The following is a 25,058-nucleotide window of genomic DNA, read 5'->3' as shown; positions in this document are numbered from 1 at the left end:
GATTACACAAGCTGTACCTGATTTATTTGTGCATTTCCAATGTTCCTTTTTAGGCCTTTCTTGGTTTGAATTATTGCCCCAGAATAACAATCTGCCAAATCAGCTCATTTCCAAAGTGGCCCAAGTTGTATTGCAGCCCCTAAATCTCTTCTAGTACATTCAGATGGACCACATGGGCCATCTCCAAATTACCCTCCACTCTTTAGAAAACCTCCCCGAGGCTTTTTGCCCCACCCCCCAACCATTGGCTTAGCTATGTAATACATTATGGATTGGATGCAGGCAAAAATGGCACGCTACCAGAGAGAGGGCTAGATGACACCAATGGATCATGGCTCTGGTCTTTCCCTCTATTAATACTTCTTACTTACAGTATATGGACTGAATCATCATTATATTTCACCAAAAAAAAGCTTAATTTTTAATGTTTAGACTCAGACGATATTACCAAACCGTAGCAATTAGATTGAACACAGGGGAAATACACACATAATGAAGTCAGTATTATTGTGTGCCTCTCATCTGTGCAATTCCTGAATGAATAAACTGTTACGTTTGCTTATTTATAGTCAATATTTATATTTTACCCAACCACAATCACTGCAGGCAGCTCTCTAAAAGAAGAAATATTTCTGAAAGCCATTACACCAAACGAGAGGATTGTGCACACAGTTGATTGAAAATGTGATTTCTGGGCTTTTAGAGCATTTTAGTAGTGGAAAAAGTCTTCTTTTCTTTTTTTTCTTTTTTCATAATGAATATAAATTTAATGAATCTCCCAGAGTTGATCTATATTTACATTTTCCTTTTCTTTTCCAAAGCTGTGCACTGCTCACTGACAGGCCAATCAGAACAGCTATTGGAAGTAATGCGAGCTGACATCAGGCGCCAGTGGGGAAAGATGTTTGCGTTTGCGTGTCCCAAAGGCCTCTCTTGGGGTTTGTGTCCCCCACTGCTTCCTCTCCTGTGCATTTACAGGGAGCCAAAGTGAGCTCTTCGGCAAGGCCACTGTGCATGTGAAGGGCGTGAGAGTCCTGCCCCATATCAACAAAGAATATTGGGGGAAGCAGAAATAGTACAAAAATAAATTGCACCTAGATGTGACAAAAAAAAAAAAAAGAAAAAAAAAAAAGGCACATTTCATACAGCTATGTTCCTTTTTTTAATCTATTTTCTAAATGCACTCAGAAACACACAGGGACATTTCTTTGCTAACGGTCACAATTATAGCCTGACAGATACTGGATTTTATAATTAAATTAATTTAAATAAATTCTGATATTGCTTTATAGACCAAAATGTGGTTGTCAAACACTTATGAGAAAGATACGTAATGGATGCAGAGAATATTTTAGTTTAATTATGAACTTTATCATCCAAATATACTCAAATACTGATCCATAATAGGCCAATATCAGCCAATAAAATCAGTCACAACTCAGCTCAAAGTAATCCATTAAACTGAGATTAATCAAACAAGGCAGGAAAGCACTACAGGTCTGAAGAATGAGGGGAATCAGTAGTATTGGGTGTGTATGAGATTGGCAATAGTGTGAGTGTTGCATGCCTGAAAATATACAGAAAAACCCAAGGTAATGCAACAACAGAACCCAAACGGACACCCAGTAGGACCCAGCCTTCCAGAGGGGAGAGAAGGGGAGAGCAAATGAGTCAGACCTTCAAAGATGAGCAAGAGAGAGAATTTTGGTGGCTAACCGGCTTATATAACCTCTCATACAGGTGAGGGCAATCCTGTGATTGAATGGGAGCGACCAAGAAACGAGGACACACCTGAGAGGGAGGTACTATACCGGAGAGAGTAGCCAACGAAATGACCCCCCCTCCTCACACACAAGACAAATGGGCAGGGGGAGTAAAACAAGTGATTGCAGAGTCCAGATTGGGCATATTATGTCACTTTACAGCAGCATTTGTCACACAATGCTGGTTTGAATAGTAAGCTGCAGATGCTGTTCAGACATGCTCGTAGCTAAAGCTGTACACATCTTTGGTTTCAGTAAAATTACAAAACAGGAAAGATAAGATGTCTTTGAGAGGATAGGTGGTCTTGAATCAACAAATTTTGACGGTGATGATATTTGCAAAATTAAGCAATCTTGAGTAAAGTGTAATTTTCCCCACAGAGATGAAATGACCAGCCACAACTCTCCTTTCCTTGAAGTGAGAGTGTCCTTTGTTCACGAAGAAATGCTGACTCAGCACCAGTCTAATACCAGTTCATCCCAAAGGCAGAGGTGACGCGTCGTACAGACTAATCATAGTTGAGTTGTTCTTGCCTTAAAAAGTTTGAGAAATCTACACTTTGGAAAGCACATGAGGCTGTTGGCACAGCTCTGCACAGTTTGACAAAGGGTTCGCTTGTGAGATTGGTTTGCACTGAGGGATGGATCTACATAAACTGAGAACATTAAGGTGGCACAGCAGAGACACTGCTTTAATTTGTTTTCCCTTCGCCAACCCTCTCATCAGCTATAAATATCACAGGTGTTCAAGAGGAGAGAGGGTTGACAGGGGAGGAAAGACCTCTGCGCTAAATGGCACGAGTGTGACTGTGTGTACATGCATGGAAACAATGAGCCAATAAAGTACCATTAAACCATTAATCAATTCCACAGACATCGTTTAAAGTGCTTCAAACTGGACTGAGATGCTGATTTTTAAAAGCACCCCACATCTGACCATATTTAGCAAAGGTGGAGTGTCAAAAATGGTATTTTATTGTCGGCTAGTTCTACTTAAAATGTACTTTTAAGCATTTTCCAACACCAATGCCACAAAAATATGGAATGAATATACTGGCAATATTTAACAGCTGCTGCAGTGCATGCAGTGTGATAAAAGTCAAGAGGCATAATGCAGAAGGACATCCCACACTTAAAGTTGAACATTTGCTAGCATCTCACGGCCTTACTGGCAGGGCCAAAGACAGGAATAGCAAGAATTATTATTGAATTTACACGCATAGATTCCTCAGATGGCCTGCATGTAAAACCCTAAATCAATCTCGTGGTTTATTAAAACCCAAGACTGACCTGAAGACAAGCAGAGTCACTTGCTAAGAGCATCAGCTCTGCCATCAGCAAATAAGAACTGTAGCCAGACAGACAGTCAGGGCTGTTTAGTCTGTCATTATACACTCAGAGGAGGTGATCTGACTGTCCAAAATAGTGTTTACAGTGCGTTCACTGTCCAGACACCCCTCACAGTAGAGCACGAGTCTGTGCTAGACAAGAGCGCTTTGAACACAGATTTGTTTTGTAACACATCAGTCACAAGAACGAGACTTGAAAAAGGAGCTTAGTTAACTTATGTAAATGGTTTATTCAAAGTTTTGTGGCAGAAAATGCTGTTTAGAAATTCAGAGGGATTCATTAACTTCTAGCTTGTTAAATAACAGCATCGCTCAGCACACAACAAAATGAACTCGGATTTCTGCCGTGTGTATCTTTAGATTTCTGAGCTCAGTCGTCCATCACGTTGAGCGAGTTCTAGATTCATGCCGTAGAAAGGCAAAAACACTCATCCATGTCCAAGTGTTGCTCTTGTACTGTAAACTTTAATATTCCGAGACAGTGTGACCACGAAAGAGTTTCTTAATCCCACTCAGGTCCTACCATTTGCTACCTTCTATGGGGAGGTTTCTCAGATGCCAGAAATAGAAATAGACATAAAGGGTGGAGAAAAAGTGTGTTGTCAGTCTGCTTTACTGCTTGCCTGCAGGATTCAGAAATAAGTGAGAAATTACCTTACAGAAAATGAGAGAAGTTATTGTGGTGGGAAGCAAAACCACCGCAGGCACCAAGTTCAAATAAAATGTGTTATACGTCCAGTAAACAAGCTAATCTAATTTTCACATAAACACTGCAGTGTTTAATGCCTGCAAGCCATGTGTTCCTCTTTATACAAATATATTTCTCTATCCTTGAATAGTGATATAGCAATAAGGGCAACATTCTAAATGATAACGTGCCAATACAAATATGATAATGGTTAGCAGATTTTATAATTGAGAATGAATGTATGCTGACATTTGCTAGTTAGATTCAAACAAAAAGTCCAGCCGAGTCTAACATCAATTCAGCTGCAGGTATTTAGTCAAAAAACAACATGTTCAAATTTCCCCTGATGGTGGCGCTAGAGGACGTAAGAGGGTCATCATAGTTAATACTAATAATCATGAGGAGAACATGCATATGTGAAATTCATAGAAATCCATGTAGATTTCATTCATTCAAAAAATGCCAACATCAAAGTGGCATTTGAGGAAAAGTGAGCGGATCATCAAAGTCTATAGGATTCATTGTCTGGGGACTGTGAATATCTGTGCAACATTTTGTGCCAATCCGAGTCGATGTGGTGGTCAAGAAACCAGTCATAAGAATCATCCTCTCGATTCAATAGTCTATAATGTCATGGCAATTCATCTCATCATAGTTGAGACATTTCAGTTAGGGCAAAATGTGGTCGACCGGACAACATTGCAATTACTAGAACCCGGACGCTAGCATAGCTAAATATAGTATAATTCCCTAAAGGTGGAACTGTTCCTTCCCAAGTAAAACAATATTTAATGCACGCAAACACATGGACACACAAGTACTTTGCCGTCCAACTTTCTTCAAACTTTTGCAATTAAATCTCCATCGTCCTTAATATGCTCCATCCTCCTAGCTATCTCTGCACACCAGATAGACAAATCCGGGCTTTGATGATTAATACAGAACACGTGAAGCCGAGTGGTGCAGCGCGGAACAGCGTCCTGGGAAACAGCGTGGCAGTTTTTGCTGACATGTCTTTAAAAATTCATGGCCCAAAAAACAGGCCATGCAGACAGGGGTTGTGGCAAGCAGAAGGTTTCACTGATGCCTTTCCCCGGGAGTAGAAATATTCATAACCACTGAACAAACTGTATGGCCAGCCAAATTCCTGTGCAGCCACACAATGAGAGAGAAAAGAAAATGGTATGAGGAGCCTTGAAAAAAACATGGTTTGCACTGTTACAGTACATGGGAATTTTAAAGATGAAAAAGTAGAAAATTTTCCCACACTTAAGGCACATCTGTTCTGCATTTATCTTGTTTCACATTGATATCTGGCTGTAAAATAAGACTTTTCAACTAGAAATAAGCAGAACCTGTAAAAAAAAAAAAAAAAGCAAAAAAAAAAAAAAGCAACATTGCACACCCCTTCAATATCAAAACAATCATACAGAAAACCACAGACCCGAAGGCGTTTTATTATTTTCCATCTTTTATTGGATTCCAGCGTTCACCTTGTATATGGATATGGTTGTTTTCATTTGTTTTTGTTTTTTCTTATGTCTCATTCGATCCAGATGGCACATACAACTGGTTGAGTCCATTTTAAACAGCAGTTCTGACTTATTTTTTAACATGCTCAGGCAAGGTCATTCACATTAGATGACTCGAAAGCGTGGAGGAGGGGAAAGTCGCGCAAAGAGCAATGACCTCGAAACGTTTTTCTTTTCTTCATCTTTTTGTATCAAATTCAGTCAGTCGAGGCAAACAAAACACATTCTTGTGCAGATTTTTGTGCAGATTGCACAAAAATAGCTTGGCAAAACATTACATGTGTAGGAAAGCTGAACCATTCGGACCCATATTGATCAAACCTTTGCTAAAACTGTATTTTCACGATTATTTGTATTTGTTTTAACATATTTTACTGCATCGCCACAACTAATATTGTGTAAGATATTAATCAAATTATAGTTTAACTTGAAAAATGCTTGATTTTTAACTATTTGTTTGGGATTTAATTGAAGTTTATTTGAAAAAAAAAAAAATCCACTTTGAGTAGACTTTGAAAATTCACAACTTTAATGCCCCCATCAAAAAAAAAAAAAAAAGGCAGTATTTTACCACACAATCCCTCTTTCCTCCTCAGAAAAACTGAATGCAACACATGCAGACTGTATCAGATGCGTCTGCATCATTCAAAGAATTCTAAAGATCACAAAATATCCTCCACATACCGTCATTAGCTCAATGCTATTTTCTCCCAAAATGTTGAGTACTTCGATCAGATTTTTTTTTTTTTTTAAATACCTTTATTGTAGTATCTAACCCGTCGTGTATTATTTCATGTCATTCCTGATACAGTTTGCCCTCACACACACACACCGTAGGCGACGATATAACAGAAAAACGTGCAACGTTAAACCTGGACTTTGACATCAGCATGAACAACTTGTTGTTTTCCTTCAGCCGGGACTAAATCGTACAGGACACTGTCATCGTGACATGTGGCAGGGTTACAGTACTGGTAGTCACACACACACACACACACACAGTTTCACATTGTAATCACAAAGGAGATGGGTGTCTGGTTTAAGGACACTGCAGCTGATCATATGGCCGATACGGGGATCAAACGCGTGACCTTTCCATGACCAAACTGTAACCAATTGGTTGCCTTGCAGCCACACATGCTGTAGCCTGATGAGTGGGAGCAGTTCACCTGACGAGAGCGCAAACAGACAATACTGCCATTCTGTGTACGACATCCTCTTTCTTGTTTCACTAACCTCGTGTTATCGGTGACATCATTCAAGAAATGGTTGGACATTTCAGGAAATATCCGTACATATTGTCACTCGTATCCTAAATTTCAAAACTGCAGCCAGCAGCCCGTTAACTTAGCTAAAGACTGAAAACAGCTGGCCGGGCTCTCTCCGAAGGTTACAGATTCCACCTACCGGGATCACTAAAGTCGTCTTAAAATCGACCCGCTATATCTTGTTTGTTTAATACATACAGTACAAGACTGAAGAGTAAAATTGACAAGTTGTGTTTTTTTTTAGGGAGGGGAGCTATGCAGCTGTATGTTAAGACAAGTTAAGCTATCAGACTCTTTGCTGTGGCTTTGTATTCAATGGACAAATATAGGAGCAAGAAATTAAATAAGCATATCACCCAAAATTATTCTGACAACTATTGATAAAGCAGAAGCATGAAACTGGACAGTACATATTGACGTGTTCGACCTGATATGAAACATGTGACTAAAATGTTAAAAAGAAAAAAAAAAAGAAAAAAAAAATTGGTAATGATATGCTGCACTCATTGAAGATGGTGATGACATTTATTTTATATGTTCTTCTGCGCAAGATGTTAACTTGTTAAAAATGAATGATGTCACTTGTTAGACTCTGTTCTAAATATTGACCCACAGGCTGCACTGTTGATGTAAGCCGCGCAGGTTGTCACTGCAATTTATTTGGACTTGAGCTTTTGGATACATATGCTTTTTAAAAGATGATAAGCGGTCTAAAACTAATTGGTCATTTTTACTAATGGACTGATATTTACAACGCAGGTTGCTCTCCTTTCAACAAAAAAATCTCAGTTTTGCAGTGTTTTTTTTCCCCACTCGCTCAGATTGTATGGAATGAGGGCATGGATCAGAACATAATGAAAATAGATAAAAATCCGTGTACCAAAAAGCACATACACATTTAAAAATCACCATGCTTACTTAAAATTCACACTATGTCACATCTCATTCATTCACAATACTGGGCAGGAGACAACACAAAATAAAAGGTGCAAATTAGAAACATCACAATAGAAAGTAGAACGAACAGCAAATTGGTCAACATTCTCTTAAAGTTCAGTTCCCAGTCTTCAAGAGCCACATGTGCATTTGGACCGGAAATTATTGGATTTTGTTTCACTTCATAACTTCCAACTGCGTGTTACTCACCTTAAGTCAATTTTCCATAACGTTAGGGGTTATTACTACATCACATACTGTTCCACGAAGCCGTGAGTAGCCAAGAAAATCAAACACATATGACCAGTATTAGAAATATTCCTTGCTTGAATGATTCTTTTTGCCTTAATACTTCTTAAAGGCACTGGACCTCGTTCAGTTCGACAGACAAAAGAGCGCGTAAAAACGTAAAGCACTAAGCTACGGACATGATTTGTACCTTGAGTCTGAGGAGTATTTTTATGGATTGTTGTACACTCCATGCATGTTCCATGCAGAAACATCCTTTGTCGCGACGTCGTCAGTATGGCACGGTCACATTTATCACTCTTAGTTAACATTTTTTAAGAAAGAACGATTTCAAATCAAGTACATTGTTCACCGCCTACAAGGCCTGCAAGTACAAAACGAAACATGTCTGTTGTGTTGGCTTTTACATGAGCGAGTTAGTTTTCCCTTGCAAACACAAAGACCAAAAAAAAAACCAAAAAAAAAAACCACAATTATAAAAGTAGCACAGGACAGAGGCTCAATTATTCCTGTGATCTGATGCAAAGTGATGACAATAATTGAATGCGTGAATCACACTTTACTCAATAAAGTGTCCAGCATCTAATGAAAAAAAGAAAACCACAGATTAAAATGCCACTTTGTGGCATAGAGTCCTCTGTCTTTCTCTGTCACTGCCTCTCTTTATATCAGTGTCTCATCACTTCAGAGTACAAGAACAGCACAAGACTGCGTATGAAAGAGACCACTGTTCCCTTGGCTTGGCACTTGATGCGTTTAGTACAGTTACCAAGAGATGACTTCCAGCAGCCCCTTTAAAGAAATGGGTTAGACTGTTGTCCTTATAAGGAGCCTACTTGTGATTGAGTCGGTTTGTTATGAGGTGAGGTACCCATGTGTTCTCTTTTTTTTTTTTTTTTTCTTGCAGCAAATGTTCATTTAAGTTTACATACGTATGATGATGCTTTCTCCCTTGATGATTAAACCTAAAACAAAATTCACATCATTCCTGAAAAAAAACAAAAAACAGTCACATTTGGCAGACAATACATGGACACCAGGGTGTACACACTTTCCCTTTTTGTAAAGGGTTAAAATGCAACCTGGCTAAACATTCGAGGGGATATACTGTAGTACTTAAGACTCCATTTCTAATGGCTCCAGCTTTGAGCTAAAGCTCTATTTGGCACCACAGATTGCCAATCAAGCGCTTGGTTGAAGAAAAGCAGAGAAAAATCCTCACACATACCAGCCAGCTTTTACTCTTGCTCCCCCCCCTGCCATTCTTTTTTTCTCTCCTAGTTAATTTTCACTTCTATTCAAGCTACTAGGTACCAGGACACCATTATCTCTCCCTGGTTCCTCGCATTTTGCCAGCCTTGTGCGTTTTTATTATTCCCGCTCAATCCTCCACTCCTTCTGTCTCTGTTTAACAAAGACCCAGAGGGGGGTTTAGTCCAGCTGGCCCATATGTCAGAGATACAGTAGTAAGCATACTAAAAAAAAAAAAAAATCCATCCCCCACCATTTCACATTTATCAGTCCCAGATGATGCTGTCCAGTAAAGCACACATCCATGTGCACACACACACACTTTTAGAAACAAGGGTAAGAATATGGCAAGTTCTGGGAATGTATGAATATTTTAAGCTTCGTGTGTGTGTGTGTGTGTGTGTGTGTGTGTGTGTGTGTGTGTGTGTGTGTATGTCTATATGTGTCACTGTGTGTTCTGTCCCTGATGCTGATGCTCTGGGTGGAGGACATTCTCATGATAATTAGGGATTAGCTGGGGGGGACAGCAGGAGTTTGTATGGACACAGATGCAGTGCCATGGATCCTCAGAGGAAATAAGCACACCCATTTATTTCATGACGAATTCCTGCTGCTTCACAACCCAAATGTTTTCACCTGCTCCCTAGAACCCACTAACTTCAACTGACCGCTATCACCTCCCTCCTAAAGGCGCTCTAACTTCCTCCAACCTGAGTGGGGCAGTGTCCCACCCTCATGCGGAGTGTGCCGCTTTTGTGCAGGTGCCAAAGCTGGACAAACTCCTCAGGCATGGCGTGGAACCATTTATAGGGCAAGATGTTGTCGTAGTAATGGTGGCTGACCGGTTGCTCGTCTAGGCCGACGGAAAATGGCCAGAAGCCGTAGGCCGTGACTTCCTCGCACAGCCCCAAGGCTAAGCTGACCAGGAAGAGCCCCGTGGAAAGGCGTTTGGCGTGCACGCCGCGGGCTTTCCAGAATTTGCCTACCGTGCGCAGGAATTCAGGGTTGGCAAAGAGCATTGTGAGGTTGGAGGAGGTATCCGACAGCGCGTAATACGCCCGCAATGACGGATCGGTGCCAGGCTTCATGGAAAACGCTGGCATGTAGATGTAGCTGGAGCCGTAGACCTTCATACTGTCCACAAACGCTTTTCTCGACCACAGAAGGTTCTGAAATCTGTGCAACAAAAACAGTGATAAACAGGGAGTTATTTTAAAAATTGTGGTCCAATAACTAAAATTACATTTTCAAGTCAATCATGATCTGATGACTGCTCTGTCAAACTAATGTATTAAAACACCACGAAACTAACTAACTGATTGAGGAAGTGGTAAAGTAGCAATTCTCGTGGTGGCTTTAAAGAGAGAAACAAAACGGCACAGTTCCCTGTTGAAAGGCAGTTTGATGGGCTGCTTAAGGGCAAGATAAAGCAGTGAACCAATCACTGGACACTTACGACATTATAGTTCTACTTGTACAGGGCAAAAGTGTGCCTATTTTAAAGTAAGAGCTAAAAAAAAAAAAAAAAACTCCACAATGGACATCTATTAAAATCCCCTGCAGTGTTGGGACACAAAAAAAGGGGTACTCCCTCCAACAGTTCTCGAGCTATGAAAATGTTCCTGCAATATGAAAGCACCTCCTAACATTACAAAAGCTAAATAGGTTAGTGCTGGACCGAGAAATGTTGTTTCACGTCTTGTCAGAGGCTTCAGGGTGAAATCCTTTGCTAAAATGTGCCTTTCACAATTTTGAATGAACAGGCACAGGGAAAGGAACAAAAAGGCTTTTCCCTATTTATGTCTGTTTTTAGTCTTCTGCTGAATTTGCTTCATTTATTTAGTTTTATTAATTTTAAATCTCGTGTTGGCTTTATGTCGGATTACCTTTTCTCTACGATGCTGGGGTTGGCTGTAACCAGATGTGTTCGAGTTCCCACATCCTCCACATATTCCTTTGAGAGCGGCGGAAGGTTACACCTACACGAACAAAACACACATATATTCTATATCATGGTGTATCTTTGTATGTATTTCATTTCCCATACATGTATACCCTCCGTCCCTCCCAACACACACACACACGCACACGCACACACACACACACGCGCACACACACACACACACACACGCACACACACACGCACACATGCACACACACTACAGTGAAAATGGGACTCAAACTGATTTGTATGAGCTAATTAGATCATTTTAATGAGTGTTCTACCTCCTGATTAAATTTGATTAAGATAGCGAGCACAGAAGCCGATGAATATGCATTGATGAATGTGTTTGAAATGGACACAGCACATCTAAGATATTTCATTGCTTATGAACAGGCTGAAGTAACAGTAGCTAAAGATTATGCGACAGGCGGCAACAGCAGAAGAGAGATTAAGAGTGGAATGACATGGCTCAGAAGTGGCTGCACAACTTTTTGTTTGCCAAAGCTGGCAGATTTCTTTCCGTACTTTGAATCATTAATAACTGGAGTGACAACGCTTCTGTGAAATTACACCCAGTGATGAATAGTTAAAACACATTTCATACTTTACATAACACAATGTTCCTCTTCACTTTTGTCTCTGTCACACACAGAAGCACAGAGTGGCGCAACCTCACTAATAAATCAGGTTGGGTATCGTTCGAGAAAAAAAACGTCATCTTTACTTCAATTCCACTTTCTAAATGATACTTTTTTTCAATACCAATTTTATAAACCTATTTTAACAAAAATAAAATGACAATACAAATCCTTAATTTTAATGGAGGTTAGAAGGCAAAAGTGTAAACCAGGTTGTTTTCTGAAGCTACAATTAACAGATATCCCCAAAATTCACTCACAAATTCACAATTTACATGTTGCTTTGGCAAACAAATTACGGATTAAATACATCCTGTAAAGCTCATGTATAGTTTATTACTTATGTCACTTCAGAACGTTTTATGTTCAGCTCATACTGGAAATGAGAACTCGTCGAACCTTTTGACAAAGCTCTACTTTACATTGGGTTTGATTGTCTCAGTATTTGTTCTGCTATTTTCTGATGCTGATGGATCACTGTTTAATTTGTTTATTTCCAGCCATTACAATCTCATTTCCTTAAGCAGCTGGGCAATCATTACTGGTAATGGGGCCTAACATTTCCGTGTCACACGGTTTGGCAGAAGTCTAGTCGGCATAAATAATGACAAGCCTTTTTCTTATCTCTGCCAGGCAAAACTCACGATAATGCACACTACCAGGTCAACCCGGTTAGTTTGTTGATACAGTCCAATCCAGACTCACTTTAAGAAAATACTTTTTCACCCATTGACCCCAAAAACAGAATTATGTGTTACCAGATGGGTTGACATTCACTGGACATAAAGTACATTGAACTTAGTGGTCAAGTCACTCAAAATCCATCCATCCCTCAATGCGTTACCCTGCTGTAGAGGTGGGTGCAAGCAAGCATTGGGTGGGAGGTGGGGATACACCCTGCACATGTCAATAGTCAGGCAGTTTAGACTTTTCAATTCATCTTTTTTTTTTTTTTTTTCCTAAACTGGGGCAGAAAATTGGACCACCCACAAAGAAACAATGCAAACCTTCAAAGAAAATTCTCCAAATTGCCGGTGGATTGAATCCACTTGAGAGGCAGTAGTGGAAACCACAGAGCCACCTTGCCATGACCCAAAATTACAAAACCATGCCTTTACCTCATATGTCCACCCATGCAGTATGAAGATGACAATTTTACAAATGAACATGGAATCAAGTGTGCATTTAAGGACACAATTTTAGTCTTTTCTTTAACCAAAAATGAACTCTGATAAATGGAAACAGGGTTAGTGAGAACCCGTTCGACATATCAGGGAGCTTTTGATGAGAGCTGGTAAAAATCATGATCAATCACATGAGCTCCTCTAATCCCCTTAATGTAATGCACAACAAGATATACATTGGGGTTGGTAATGAGGCAGCTTCCCTTGAAAGAAATCTATTGCTGTTGTATGGGAGGTGACGAGTGCAATGTGTTACTGAGGGCAGATGGCCTCTCTCTCAACAATAATGTTTTTGGACTTTTAAAACTGTTTTAGTTGCAGTGTTTTGGAGTTTGTGTCACTGTGTAGAGGCTTAAACAGACTTTTGTTTAGTGCTGGTTGCAAAATGTGACAAATCACAAAAAAACAGGGGGGAGGAGGGGGCTTCCCAATCAAGCCAGAGATAAAGCTCACAAAAAAAAGAAAGAATTCGACAAATGAATATGCTCACGATCCCTAAAATGACACAAAGAACCTTAATTAACTTATATTTGATTAAGATCCACTCGAAGCATTGTACTTCTTCTGCATAGGCTTCACTTTTCGGACCCGGATACAGCATCCAATTTCACATACAGTCAATGATCACATCACAATGTAATTCAACAAGTACAGTCAGCTTGACCAGTCAGCATTACCAGGTCTAACTGACCTGTTTATTGTTAACAAGTCTGGTATCTTGCAACAGCCAGGTGCTGGTAAACAAATTAACTTGCAAAGTGGCAATGCATGTCACTCAATTTAGAGACTGGACAGGATGTATTTGTACTGTATGCTCCCCACCCATTTTTTTTCTTCCCACCAGCTGTGCTTGCGCAATGCATATCTATCCAACTAATCCAGAATTAATTTCCATGTCAACTTGTGTGACGAGTTATTATTCAAAGCTATTTCCTGGTGCTCTCAAAGGTCCTTTTCTTTTTTAGTTGAAACGCATTATGTCATGCATTTTTCTTTATGCACAGTCTGATACGAGCTGAACAACTGTAGAGTTAGTTCATCCTTCAATTTGTTCTGCCACAGCGCTGGTAAAGTTTTCACTTGCTTCTTCAGTTATGGTCTCTTCCCCTAACTAAACTAATACAAATACATCTCTTTTATATCTTCCTCACATGGCTCGTTATGGCATAACAGTAATATGTAAATGTTGTATGATTCTGCCATGATTATCACCTGTTTTTTTTTTTTTTAAATGTAGGATCGAGTTTTCTTGAGGCAAAATATTTTCAATGCCTCACCACATGGTTTTATTCTGCTGCTTGTCTGCTAATCTCATCTGCCTCTCTCTATTCCGGTTTTGCTTATTCATGCCTAGCCTCTTTTCTTTCTTGACTTCAGTGTGGCCCATTTTTTTTTTATCTGCGTCTTTCACTCTTGGCTGCAGTTGATACCGGCTCTCATTATCGCTGATGGTGTTTGGCTTCTCTCAATTTGGAGGAGCAGTGAAGCAGTTATACTCATGCACGCGCTCAAACTCACAGACCCCCAGAGTTCTTGTTTCTCACCGCATGACGAAGTCGGCCTGGTCGATGTCTCGTCCGCACTTGCTGTGCCTCAGGATGCCACCATTTCCCACCACCGCACACTTCTTGAGGGGCAGCTGCAGAGGGTTGTCCTGCGCAGAAGACAACATTCAGGCTGGTTAGCATATACACAGACATACCTGGACATAAACACATGAAACGTGTTACTTGAAGCCCGTTACGCAGAGGCACAGAATACAATATTCATTTTCTCCTCACGTAGATTCTAAAACTGAGGCCAGTACATCAGTCACCCTGTACCACCCTTGGTCTAGTGTTAATTTCCCTTCACAGCCTGGGGTGTTGACAGTAAAACTTGCTTGTGAAGAAAAAAAAAAACTGCATGTAAACACTGGAAACAAACAGACATTCTTACTGGTAAACATCTTTTCTTCTGTCTCTTGGGCTGTGTTTGTGGTGTTTCTTTGTTTACAGTCTGGAAATCATATTTGCATTAACCTCGGTCAGCCTCTGAAGGGCGGGACAATCAGCAAAAAAAAAACAAAAAAAAAAAACTGGAAAAAACAAAACTGGGGGGGCAAAACTGTATTGAAGTTGAAGTCAAGGGCTTTTCTATATGTAGTTGCAACAGTGGTTAGGATTTGGAGCATATTGTGTTCAATGCCAATTGGTTAAACGCTGTTTTAGGCTGTTTTAGGCTCTTTTAGTTTCAAAATTAACTGGGGCTTTATGCCCAGTAGTATGCCATGACTGAAATTCAGGTCTGGCTACCCAATCCCCACGACCCGGTCAGTTTAACTCAACCACCCTTTGTTGACACCAAATATTGCAAATATGTTCATTTCAATTGATTTGTACAATTGTTATTTAGCACTTCTGGTCACAAATACAGTCAATATTGTTGCAATATTTTGACCCATTTATTCTTGACCTCTAACCAGTAGTAAAGTACTTTTACCTATCTTGTCTGCATGCTAAAATGTTTTGGTGCACTCTCAGTTACAACATGTCACATTCAGGTATGTGGGTGTGTGTGTGTTGAGTGTGGGTGTATACTTTTTTATTCTTATTTTATCTTTTTCAAATCACTTGAGCAATTTCACAATCTTACATTTCCTGGAGAAACAACTACAATGACTCATTACCAGTGCATTTGGTTGTGAATCACTGCTTTATCATCATCTAAATTGAAGCCTTGTTTATTAGGACAGTATCGACGCCGTTTCAGGAGACACTGAATCTCCCCACTTCATGAGGCAAAGGCCAAAAATGTCCTTGTTGTTTGCCTTGGTTATATTTAAGTCTGAAGCATTGGATTAAGCAAGACGGCGGAAACAATTGTGCTCATTATTCCCCTTGGAGAACTCCAAGGGGAATTCTACTCGAGACACATGCGCGCGCACACGCACACGCACACGCACACACACACACACACACTCTCTTTGCCTCAGGGTCTCTTTTGAGTGGACAATGCCCTGCTAACAGCACATCAAGCAGGAGAGGGGAACCAGAAAGGCACGCTAAAATGTAAGACGGGGGGACACGTACTGCAGTAACACACGGTCCAACTACACATTTAGAACGTAGTGATCAAAAATTCTTGTCAGATTTTGGTTCCATCTGTTAGCCATAATGTAAGGCTACAACTACTGTAACAATCAGATTGACTACGTCAAAACTTCTTTCACTTTCTAATGCAGTCAATAAAATGTCAGTTACTAGTGAAAAGTAGTCATTACAATTTCCCAGAGCCCAAGAAGAAGTTTTAAAATCACGTGTTTTATCCAACAAATGGCTGAAAATCAAAAGAAATTCAAATTTACCATGATATAAAATAGAAGAAAAGCTGGACATTTGACAGGATGAAACCAGCAACTGTTTAGTGTTGTTTTAATATCATGAGAGGCTCAGCAGAACCTCAGTGTGCATGTGAATGTGTCCTCATGACTTGGCAAATAACAATATTTTGTCACAGCATACTTAAATCTGTACAAAGCATCTTTTTAAGATGCTGAAGCAAGAGTTTTTATTTGTCAATACTGGCCATGTCTGTTGCATACACTGTCAACTGTCCACAGAAAGCAGAAACACATCACTGAACAACAGAGAAGAGAAGATCATAGGTCTCCATGTATGTATACTGCATATGCTCCATTTGAGCCACTGAACTAACCAGCAATTAACTATCAAAGCACTAATTGGCACATTCCCTGGCCGATGCCCAGATACTGTAGCTGCCGCCAGCTTGGTGTAGCATGGCCGTCTGTTTGTGTTCAGACCTGCAATCACAGCAGTGGTAGTTGAGAAGAAAGATACTTATGTGTGTGAGTCTGAACAGCGTCCATCCCTCCTAACTACCAGTTACCTTCCTTCTGAGAAACACACAACTGGCCACAATTTAGGCTTGTAGGAGAAATGCAAAAGAGCTACTAAAAATATGCAATGCAAAGCATTAGACTCACACAAGCACTCAGTGTTGCCATAACCTTGGGCACTGGAGTCAGAGACAGAGAAAAATCACTAACTGCCACATCCCAGCGACATGGAGTACAGTATGGACCACAAAAAGACCAGATGGCGTAATGATAAGCTAATGCTACAACACGTCCTGTTTACTCATAAAAACACAGTCACAGCGTTGAAATAATGCTGTATGAAAAGAGCATTAGATCACTTTTGTTTTTACTTTAAAGGCTCAGTTCACCTGAATCATAATTTTTTTTTTTCTTCTCCTTATTACTCAACGGATCTAATATGTTTGGACTGACTAAAGTTTTGTGTTGTCTGCTTTATGAATTCTGTCAGCAGAAAAATAATTTGAATTTAGGACCAAAACAAGGCAGCCAAAAAGATGTATTGCTCTTAAGTTGTCCAAATGTTAATAATCTTATTTACTTAAAATTGAAAATGAGGTCTTGCTAGGTATCTCGGATATGATTTGGACAACAATTCATGAAAAGTGTCTCCCTTGATGAGTCTTTCAATTTTATATGTAACTCATAACAGTTCAAGACATCAACAAAACCCTAGATGGTGTCTTTAAATTGCTTGATTTCAACAGTCAAAACCCACAAATATTTAGTTTACCTTCATATAAAAAAAGAAAAACAGCAAATCTTGGAATTTCAGAAGCTGAAATCAACAACCTTTGCATTTGTTGCTTAAAGAATTACTCAAATTATGAATTATGAAAATAGCTGCAGATTAATTTTCACTGGATTAAACCAATGCATTAAAAGGTTCCATTTAGTAGTAAAACAAGAAGAAATAAAACAGTTACATTAAAATCTGCTGTGCATTCATACCCACAAACACATATACTGTGATCTAGCTTGGCCATTCTCTCTCCGTATTGTCATTTCCTCCTTTTGTTCACCCTAACCTCCCCCATTATTCATGAATGAACATGCACAGCTCAAGCCCGGAAATTAGGGTCAGATATTAATTTACCAGATAGCATTTTATGACTGCAGATGTGCTGCCCTCAGCACAAGGGTTCAGTCTTCGATTAGTATTGAGATCTACTGCCCTTCGATACAAAAACCATGGCAACAGCACTTATCACTGAGTTGCTCATTTTGCCCTGTTTCCAGGCACAAAGACATATAAACACCCTCATTTAGATGCGCGCACACATACACAAACCTACACACGCAGGCATGGAGCCATGTAAAAATAGACCTGCAGTTTTCATCTGAGTATAGACACAAATGCACCGAGGCATAAATACACACTCCGGGTCAAGTTTGGAACGACGCCGACATACATTAATGACATGGGAAGGAAAGGGGGTGTAACTTGGTAGCACCTCCTTTCTGGCCATTGTTAAAACATCTTCTGGAAACAAAACAAAGCAGGACATTTCCTCTTGACTGGTAAACACAAAGCAGGGGCCCAATTTAAAATTGTCAGAGGAAAATTCATCCTATGTAACTGATCTGTAGCTGACCCTAGGTCCCTGTATCAACAGTGCGTTCTTGAAGGGAAAACAGGTATATCCAAACCACATGTCCCTTCTATGTAATCAATCCGTGTTTGTGTCCAGCAGTGTTTTTCTACCCCGGGGCACACGCACGACCTTTCTCAACTGGAATCCACGGTCCGTATGTGCAGATGACCAATGATCGATGTATATGCTGAGCGCCCTCAGGGGTGAAGAAGAGGGCGCCTCCTGACGTGGATATAAGGCCGCTCACCTCACAAGGAGGGGGGTCAGACTTTCTGGACTCTCCGCGAGTGTAGAAACTCTCTCCAAAACTATTCAGCTGAATAAGTGTCCTGTGACTCTGTTTGTACCCGAGGTACTCGCTTGGCTCATGTTTGACGATTTGTACTCTCTTATAATTTTCCACATTTCATCTTGTAATAAATACTCAAAACGACAGCGAGCTTGAGATACTTTTGATTTCTCACAAGGAAATACATTCATTTCCAACACAAAAGTAAAAATATATACAAATGACACACAAACGCTATAAGCTTTTCGCTATCATATCCGTGCGAAACTGAAAGCAAACTTGAAAGAAGCATTTCACGGAAATGAATACATAAATTGAAAGAGGACTGCAGGTATTTTGCGTCGTATCTTTCATTCTTGCACTTGCAGCATCTTTAAGTCACCTTGTTACTTTAAACTGCTCGTCCTCTCAAACCAAGAGCAGCAGAGCACTTTAAAAGTGATCCTCTGCCCCTGAGAGGATGTCTGCCCGCTCCACTGCCTCCTTCCTCCCCCGCCGCCGCCATCATGTATCTACAAGAATCCCTGTTAAACCCACAAGCTCCACACCAGTGTCATATTGCGCTGAGAGGGAGAGAAATCGTTTTTCATCAGGTCTTATTCACTTTCCAAGAATGGTCTTCCAAAATCACGTGTCACCACGGGCGGGAATTACAAGAATCTCTAAGGCTCGCTGAGGAAAAAACAATCAAACCCTAAAATCCCAACACATGGAATGAAAAAAATCCACGTGTTGCGTAGATAAACAGACGGTCACCGTAATGCACACAGTTCTAGTTTATGAAAACGTATGATGAATCACAGCGCATCTGCCTGATAATGATTCTCGTGTGATTGTACCTGCACAAAGAGCGGGTAAGTCTCGTTGTTGACGGTGTGGGAGTGGTAGAACTCGCCGTCATACCACAGGACTTTGCCCATTGGCGAGTTCACCTTGGTCACTGCAAACATCCGCTTCGGATCGCAGCATTCTGTCAGCAGCTTCCTGTGCAGAAAGGACGAAATAATGCGTCTGGTCTCTGGTGATCTCTGGACAGTTTGACACAAATTACATTCATCAAAGGGACAGCCGGGGTTCAGAGAAGTGGCAGGGATTTATAATTGCATGATTCTTTGTTCAAAGTTAGCCAGAACAAGATCTGTATTAAGTTGATGGAGCACCGCTGTGTAAGGTCAGTTATTGCCCTGAAAATTATAAATAGTTTAGGTTAGGTCTAAATAATATCAAACTGTGATTTATTTATTTTTTTAATTCCCCAGAATCCATTTCACAAAACATTACCAAACTAATGGCCTTCAAAGCCCTGTGAATGGAAAACCTCAGAAACCTCAGCTCCATGTGAGCGTCACATCCTCCAGCGGGCCTCTCCGCTGCTCTGCAGGTGTCACTCTCTCTGATTATCCTAATCGGCTTTGCCTCCGAGAATTGTCACTTTCTCAACCGGGTTCAGATTTAAATAAGACCGCTACTGTGTAACTAACACGATCTGTTGGTCTGGCGTGCTTTTAAAGACAGTGGCACGCCCAAATGAAAGACCAGTGAAGTGTCTGTGGTGCTCACTGACGATTCCTGATGACATGTTTATGTCTCTGCAAGATAAACAGGATTTTAAAAGTCATATTACAAAGTTTCAAACCTTTAAGAAGGCTTTCCAGCACAATTACAGTTGTTATTGTTTCATGATTGTGGGCCTAACTGCGATACTAAATAATTAAAAGCTGTTTTTTGTTTAGTGTAAATTCAAATCGCATTATGATACTGTGTTCAGGGACTCAACGTACAGACAAAGATGGTACAAGGCTTGTAATGATAACAATTCCCCTCCAAGAACCCCAGCTGAGTATGTTTACATGTAGAAAGAACTCCCTTTCAGTAGATGCAGTCTTAAAAAAATATATAATCTCACCTCCTCTTGAGGTTTTACTGCTCTTTTTAAAAACACTTGGTAATCTCAGGAGCAACGGGCCGTACATTTTTAAATGTTATTTTAAACTAATGTGAGATAAATCTGAGCCCTCAGTCGAACCTGTATAAATCGATGCCCGTCTGGTTCTTCTGCCACACCTCCCCTTGCCTCAGCACCTCGTCCACTATTTCTTTATCCCGGGGGAGTCTGTAGACGGGGAAAACGTAGAGCCAGCAGAGCACCAGCACGCACAGGGCGGCCCACACCGACAGTTTGGCTCGGTAGCATCGCACCAACATCTTTGCTCCCCCCCCCTTACTCTTGTTTGTGGCACGGCTCAGAACAACCGGTGCATCGAAACCGGTGGTGTAAAACGTGGTTCAAAGCTGGTCTCTCCTGCCCACCGCGAATCCCCGTTGCATCCGGCAGACGAGGTGGAGTATGAATGGAGCTGCAGGGTAGTCCTTTCACCGGGTTGTTTGGCTCAAGCATCGGCCTGAAAATCAGTTTTTTTGGCCGGCGATTGATGGGGAGAAGCAGAGGCGTCTATCCCTGCAGCGGCTCACGCTCGGGTGCGGGGCTGTGGTGCAGTGTGTCGGGCTCCGCAGGAATCCGCCGCTCGGCTCTCGGCGCATCACCACCATCATTCCTGCCTGCGGATCGTGAGCAATCGTGCGGGCTCCCTCCAAGCCCGGTGTCCCCACTGCATCCCAATCCGCGAAGGGGTGTCCGTGTGCCCCGGTCCTGTCTAAGTTGAATCCTTTTCTCCCCGGCCTCCGGTCCTGTCCTCGGGCCTGTGCTGTCCTGCTGCAGGGTCTGCAGCGCAAGTGAACCGGGCCAGTCCAATTCAGTCTCCCTTCACCTCCCCCTCTTTCTACTGTCAGCACCCCCCTCCGCCGAGACAAAGTGCCGCTTGTGCAGTCGGAGAGGCACGTGAAGATCGCTAAAATGCCACAGTTGGGAACGGAAATTGGCTTTCAAATTAAAAGCATCCATAGACCACCAATTGGTACACAACTACCCACATCTGTCTGTTGCCAATCTCATTAGCAAGTTTAGAAAGGCAGATTTTTCACTTTATATGCGCAGTATTTTTAAAAAAAAAACAATTGTCAATTTGATTATAGGCATAAGTAAATAAAAACAGATTTCTAAGAAAAAGTTGTTTACAGGTCATTTATTTTAAAATGAGAGGTAACTAAAAGGCTCATAAATATACACACTATTACATGCATGATGTTAAGAGATGTAGGCTAAAGCTGTATGTTCAAGGGCGAAAAGTGTCTGTTCTGACATGTCTGTTTTCACTTTTAGATCTTTTTCGTGTGTCTAATACAATTATTTTTGTTGAGATAATGAATCATTTTTACAATTGTTGAAATTAAACAATGTGAGAAATTTAGAGGGAACAAATCACAATTTGGTGGAGCTGTTATGAACATCTGAAATGTGACCCCACACTGCTTTTCTCTCGTAGGCTACAGCACTGGAGTAGGCCAACATGTAGGCCGAGTTACTTTTTGGTATGTAGTAAGTGTGTGTTCAACCCTCATACATTTGTACATAATCGTCTTGATAATTCACAGTTTTTTTTTCCATTCACGAGTCTTCCTTGTGAATTATTTTCTTATTTTTACTTGGTAACGTAGCCTTTTCAATTTATTTGATCAAACTATTCGGTTCTTATTTTAAAGGTCTCACTTCAACGTCCGGTTATAATTCCCGCTTGCTTGTCAAAGGCTCACGCAGAATACAAGCGTCTCTTTTGGTTTCCCGCTGAGAGTGGTGTTGTGAGACGCTGTCGCCCCCTGCTGGACTTTGTCCGCACAAACAAAATCCGATTTCAGATGATTGATACACTGCTGCAGCTGTCTTGCGGATTACCACACCCTGGCTGCACACTAAAGCCACTTGATGATCTCATTTTAATCCAGACATATTCGGCCAGATGATTTAAACAGAGAGCTCACACGCACTCTCTCTCTGACCGACAATACTGAATTATTTTCTTCCCTCTTTTATTAATATAATATGTAGCTACAAGCAGCTGCATGATCCCTGTAAAGTAAAGCTCTGCTGACCTCGTGTGGACAAAGCCTGACTCCAGACTTTACGCAGCGGCCTGATTTCCCGTCAAATAAAGGTCATGTGTGGGAGTAGACATCCATTTATAGTCACTTGAATTTTTGAACCTGACGGCCAGCTGTGCTTTCTCTCTGGATGTCTTTGCTGCGCGAGACGTTTTAAGTGTGAGAGGGGAACTCAAGGGAAGACAAAACAAATCAAAATCAATGAAGGGGTAAAAAGTTTATTCCAAAATAAAGACAATGAATAACAGTAAGAAAGAAATAGAACAGAGTAGACTTTCAACACCCCCTACCCTTTTCCCTACTACAGGCTGATAAATAGGAGGCTTGCTGAGAAATGTTGGCTACTCAGGGCACCCGCTGCACCCTATTGGGAATCTTAGAGGGCAGAGTCAAGGTTGGACCAGCGGGCAGGGGGATGCCATGGCAGGCCACTTGGCTGAAGTCATGTGTCAGCTGTTCTCTGTCCCCTGTGTCCAAACAAAGGTGCCACTATGGAGGTTTGTACGAGATCCAAATAGTGCGAGGAGACATGCAGGCAGTGGTGCAGAGGTATGGACATAAGAGGGGGACAATATTGATAATACAATATTCTGATGATGAACAAAAAAAAAAAGTATGACAGTGGAGGATGAAGTACTTAGTTGTTGGTTTTTTTTTTTAACCACAGCTTTGAAATAATGTAATGGATTAAAAAGTATATGCCACTGATATAAAGTGGAATAAAGGTATAAAGTGAACTTAAACAGAACGTTTTCAAGTACCTCAAAATTCCACTTTAGTACTGTAAATAAGTTCTCTCACCACTCCCTTCCTTCCCCGTAAAACATTACATGAACAGTAATCATCCAACAGTGCATAGAAATAGGCTTTACCTTTGTTTGGATGATGTCATACAGTATGTGGTTTTAAGTATTAACACAGACCTGAAAATAAACTTCTGGTCACCGCGTAACTGAACTGGTTTGGTCATGACCGTGGGGTCAGGTGGATTAGGTAGGTAGGTAGGTAGGTAGTTACTTTATTAATCCCCGAGGGGAAATGTTTTCGCTACCGCAGCGTACAGAAGCAACGAACAACTGAAAAAACAAATAACAGTTCAAGGAGGAGGTGGAAATAAATTAAAAGACTTAAAGATTACACACGAACAGCCTCCTTTACAGAATATTGTGACCTCAGCTGATGTTCTTTGTCGTTTCTTTCCATCCCAAATGTTGCCTTCCTGTTTATGACAGCGCATTACAAGCAGCTCTCCAATACTGAGGCCTTCCACTTTTCTTTTTGGTGTATGCGTCTGTGTGGAGACAGAAGGGAGTTGGGTTGCATCAGAAATAGCACTCCCACCTGCTGAGGATCACTGAAAAAAAAAAAATGATGACGGAACATTGGTTGTCCCCCACGTCTTCCTCCTTTTATTGTCTCTCATTTCTCATTGAGGTATTGTCTCTTTAGCTCTCGTTCCCCTACTGTTGAATAGAAGCTGAAGGTATCACAGGGTGGTATTTCTCTCTGTCATGCTATTATAACAGGAAAACTGAACCTCTTTGAGGCCTGTGGTGTCATAATTAAATGGAAATTATGGGGTGGGGAAGAGTTGCTGAACCTTACAATTTGCTTTTTTTTTTCTTTTTGAAAAAAAAAAAAGGACAATTATGTTTTCCTTGGACCGTTCCCCTCCGCTGATGTCAAAATCATACAACAATAGCGAAGTCACTATGTGGGGAGAAATATGGAGTTCCGGAAGAAGTTAGTACGAGCCATTTGGTCCCTATACAGCCGTAGCCACAGTTGTGTCAGTCCTCTCAGGAGAAAGTCAAACACATTTCCGGTGTGTATGGACCTCTGTCAGGTTTGTCCCTTGTCACTAATCCTGTTTGTGATTGTCATGGACAGGATTTCAGGCAGTAAAGGCGAGAGGAATGTCCAGTTTGGGGGACCTCAGAATCGCTCCTATGCTATTTGCAGACAATGTGGTTCTGTTGGCTTCAACAGATCGTGACCTTCAGCATGCAGTGGGATTGCTAGCATCTGAGTGTTGAAGCAGCTACAATGACAGTCAGCTCCTCCGGAAGGAGTTTAAGTATCTCGGGCTCTTGTTTATGAGTGAGGGTAGGATGGAGCGGGAGATTGACGGGCGGATTGGTGCAGCATCAGCAGTAAAGCAGGCATCAGTAAAGCAGTCATTTACAGCAGTTTGATCCGTTTTAAAAACACAAATAAAACAAAATGCGCTGTAAAAGGCTCTCCGCCCAAAATGTAAAGCACCCTCCAGCAAGCTTGTGGTCTTACAAAACCCCAAATTTATATGACCCCTCCACCCGCCACTTTGACGCTCCCTTTACCCTAATGCTGTATATCTTGGATTAAATAGTTTTCTTGGGGACATGACATAAGGAACTTGAAAAAAAAAAAAAAAAAAAAATCACAGATAAACAAGAGACATAGATAAACAGACACCAGAAATGACTTGTTTAAGATGCTGTTCTTGTAGCAGTTAATCT

At 40.9% G+C, this 25,058-nt stretch overlaps 1 protein-coding gene across 1 annotated transcript; it reads right to left on the bottom strand.

The window, feature by feature from the left end:
* Window positions 1-5,245: 5,245 nt before the first annotated feature.
* On the bottom strand, window positions 5,246-21,364 carry st8sia1 (ST8 alpha-N-acetyl-neuraminide alpha-2,8-sialyltransferase 1). Its single transcript, XM_069164802.1, has 5 exons — window positions 20,591-21,364; window positions 19,404-19,548; window positions 14,348-14,457; window positions 10,923-11,015; window positions 5,246-10,212 (listed from the first exon to the last, which is right to left on the bottom strand). Exons 1-5 carry the CDS (start codon window positions 20,767-20,769, stop codon window positions 9,732-9,734), a joined length of 1,008 nt encoding a protein of 335 aa, XP_069020903.1. The 5' UTR covers window positions 20,770-21,364; the 3' UTR covers window positions 5,246-9,731.
* Window positions 21,365-25,058: the final 3,694 nt, after the last annotated feature.

This window comes from Embiotoca jacksoni, unplaced genomic scaffold (assembly GCF_022577435.1).
Source record: "Embiotoca jacksoni isolate LCO1_2020_lvr unplaced genomic scaffold, fEmbJac1.0.p SCAF_32, whole genome shotgun sequence".
NCBI lineage: Eukaryota > Metazoa > Chordata > Actinopteri > Embiotocidae > Embiotoca > Embiotoca jacksoni.
Note: the sequence above shows the minus strand (reverse complement) of the source record. Positions and strands in the feature narration are given on the sequence as shown.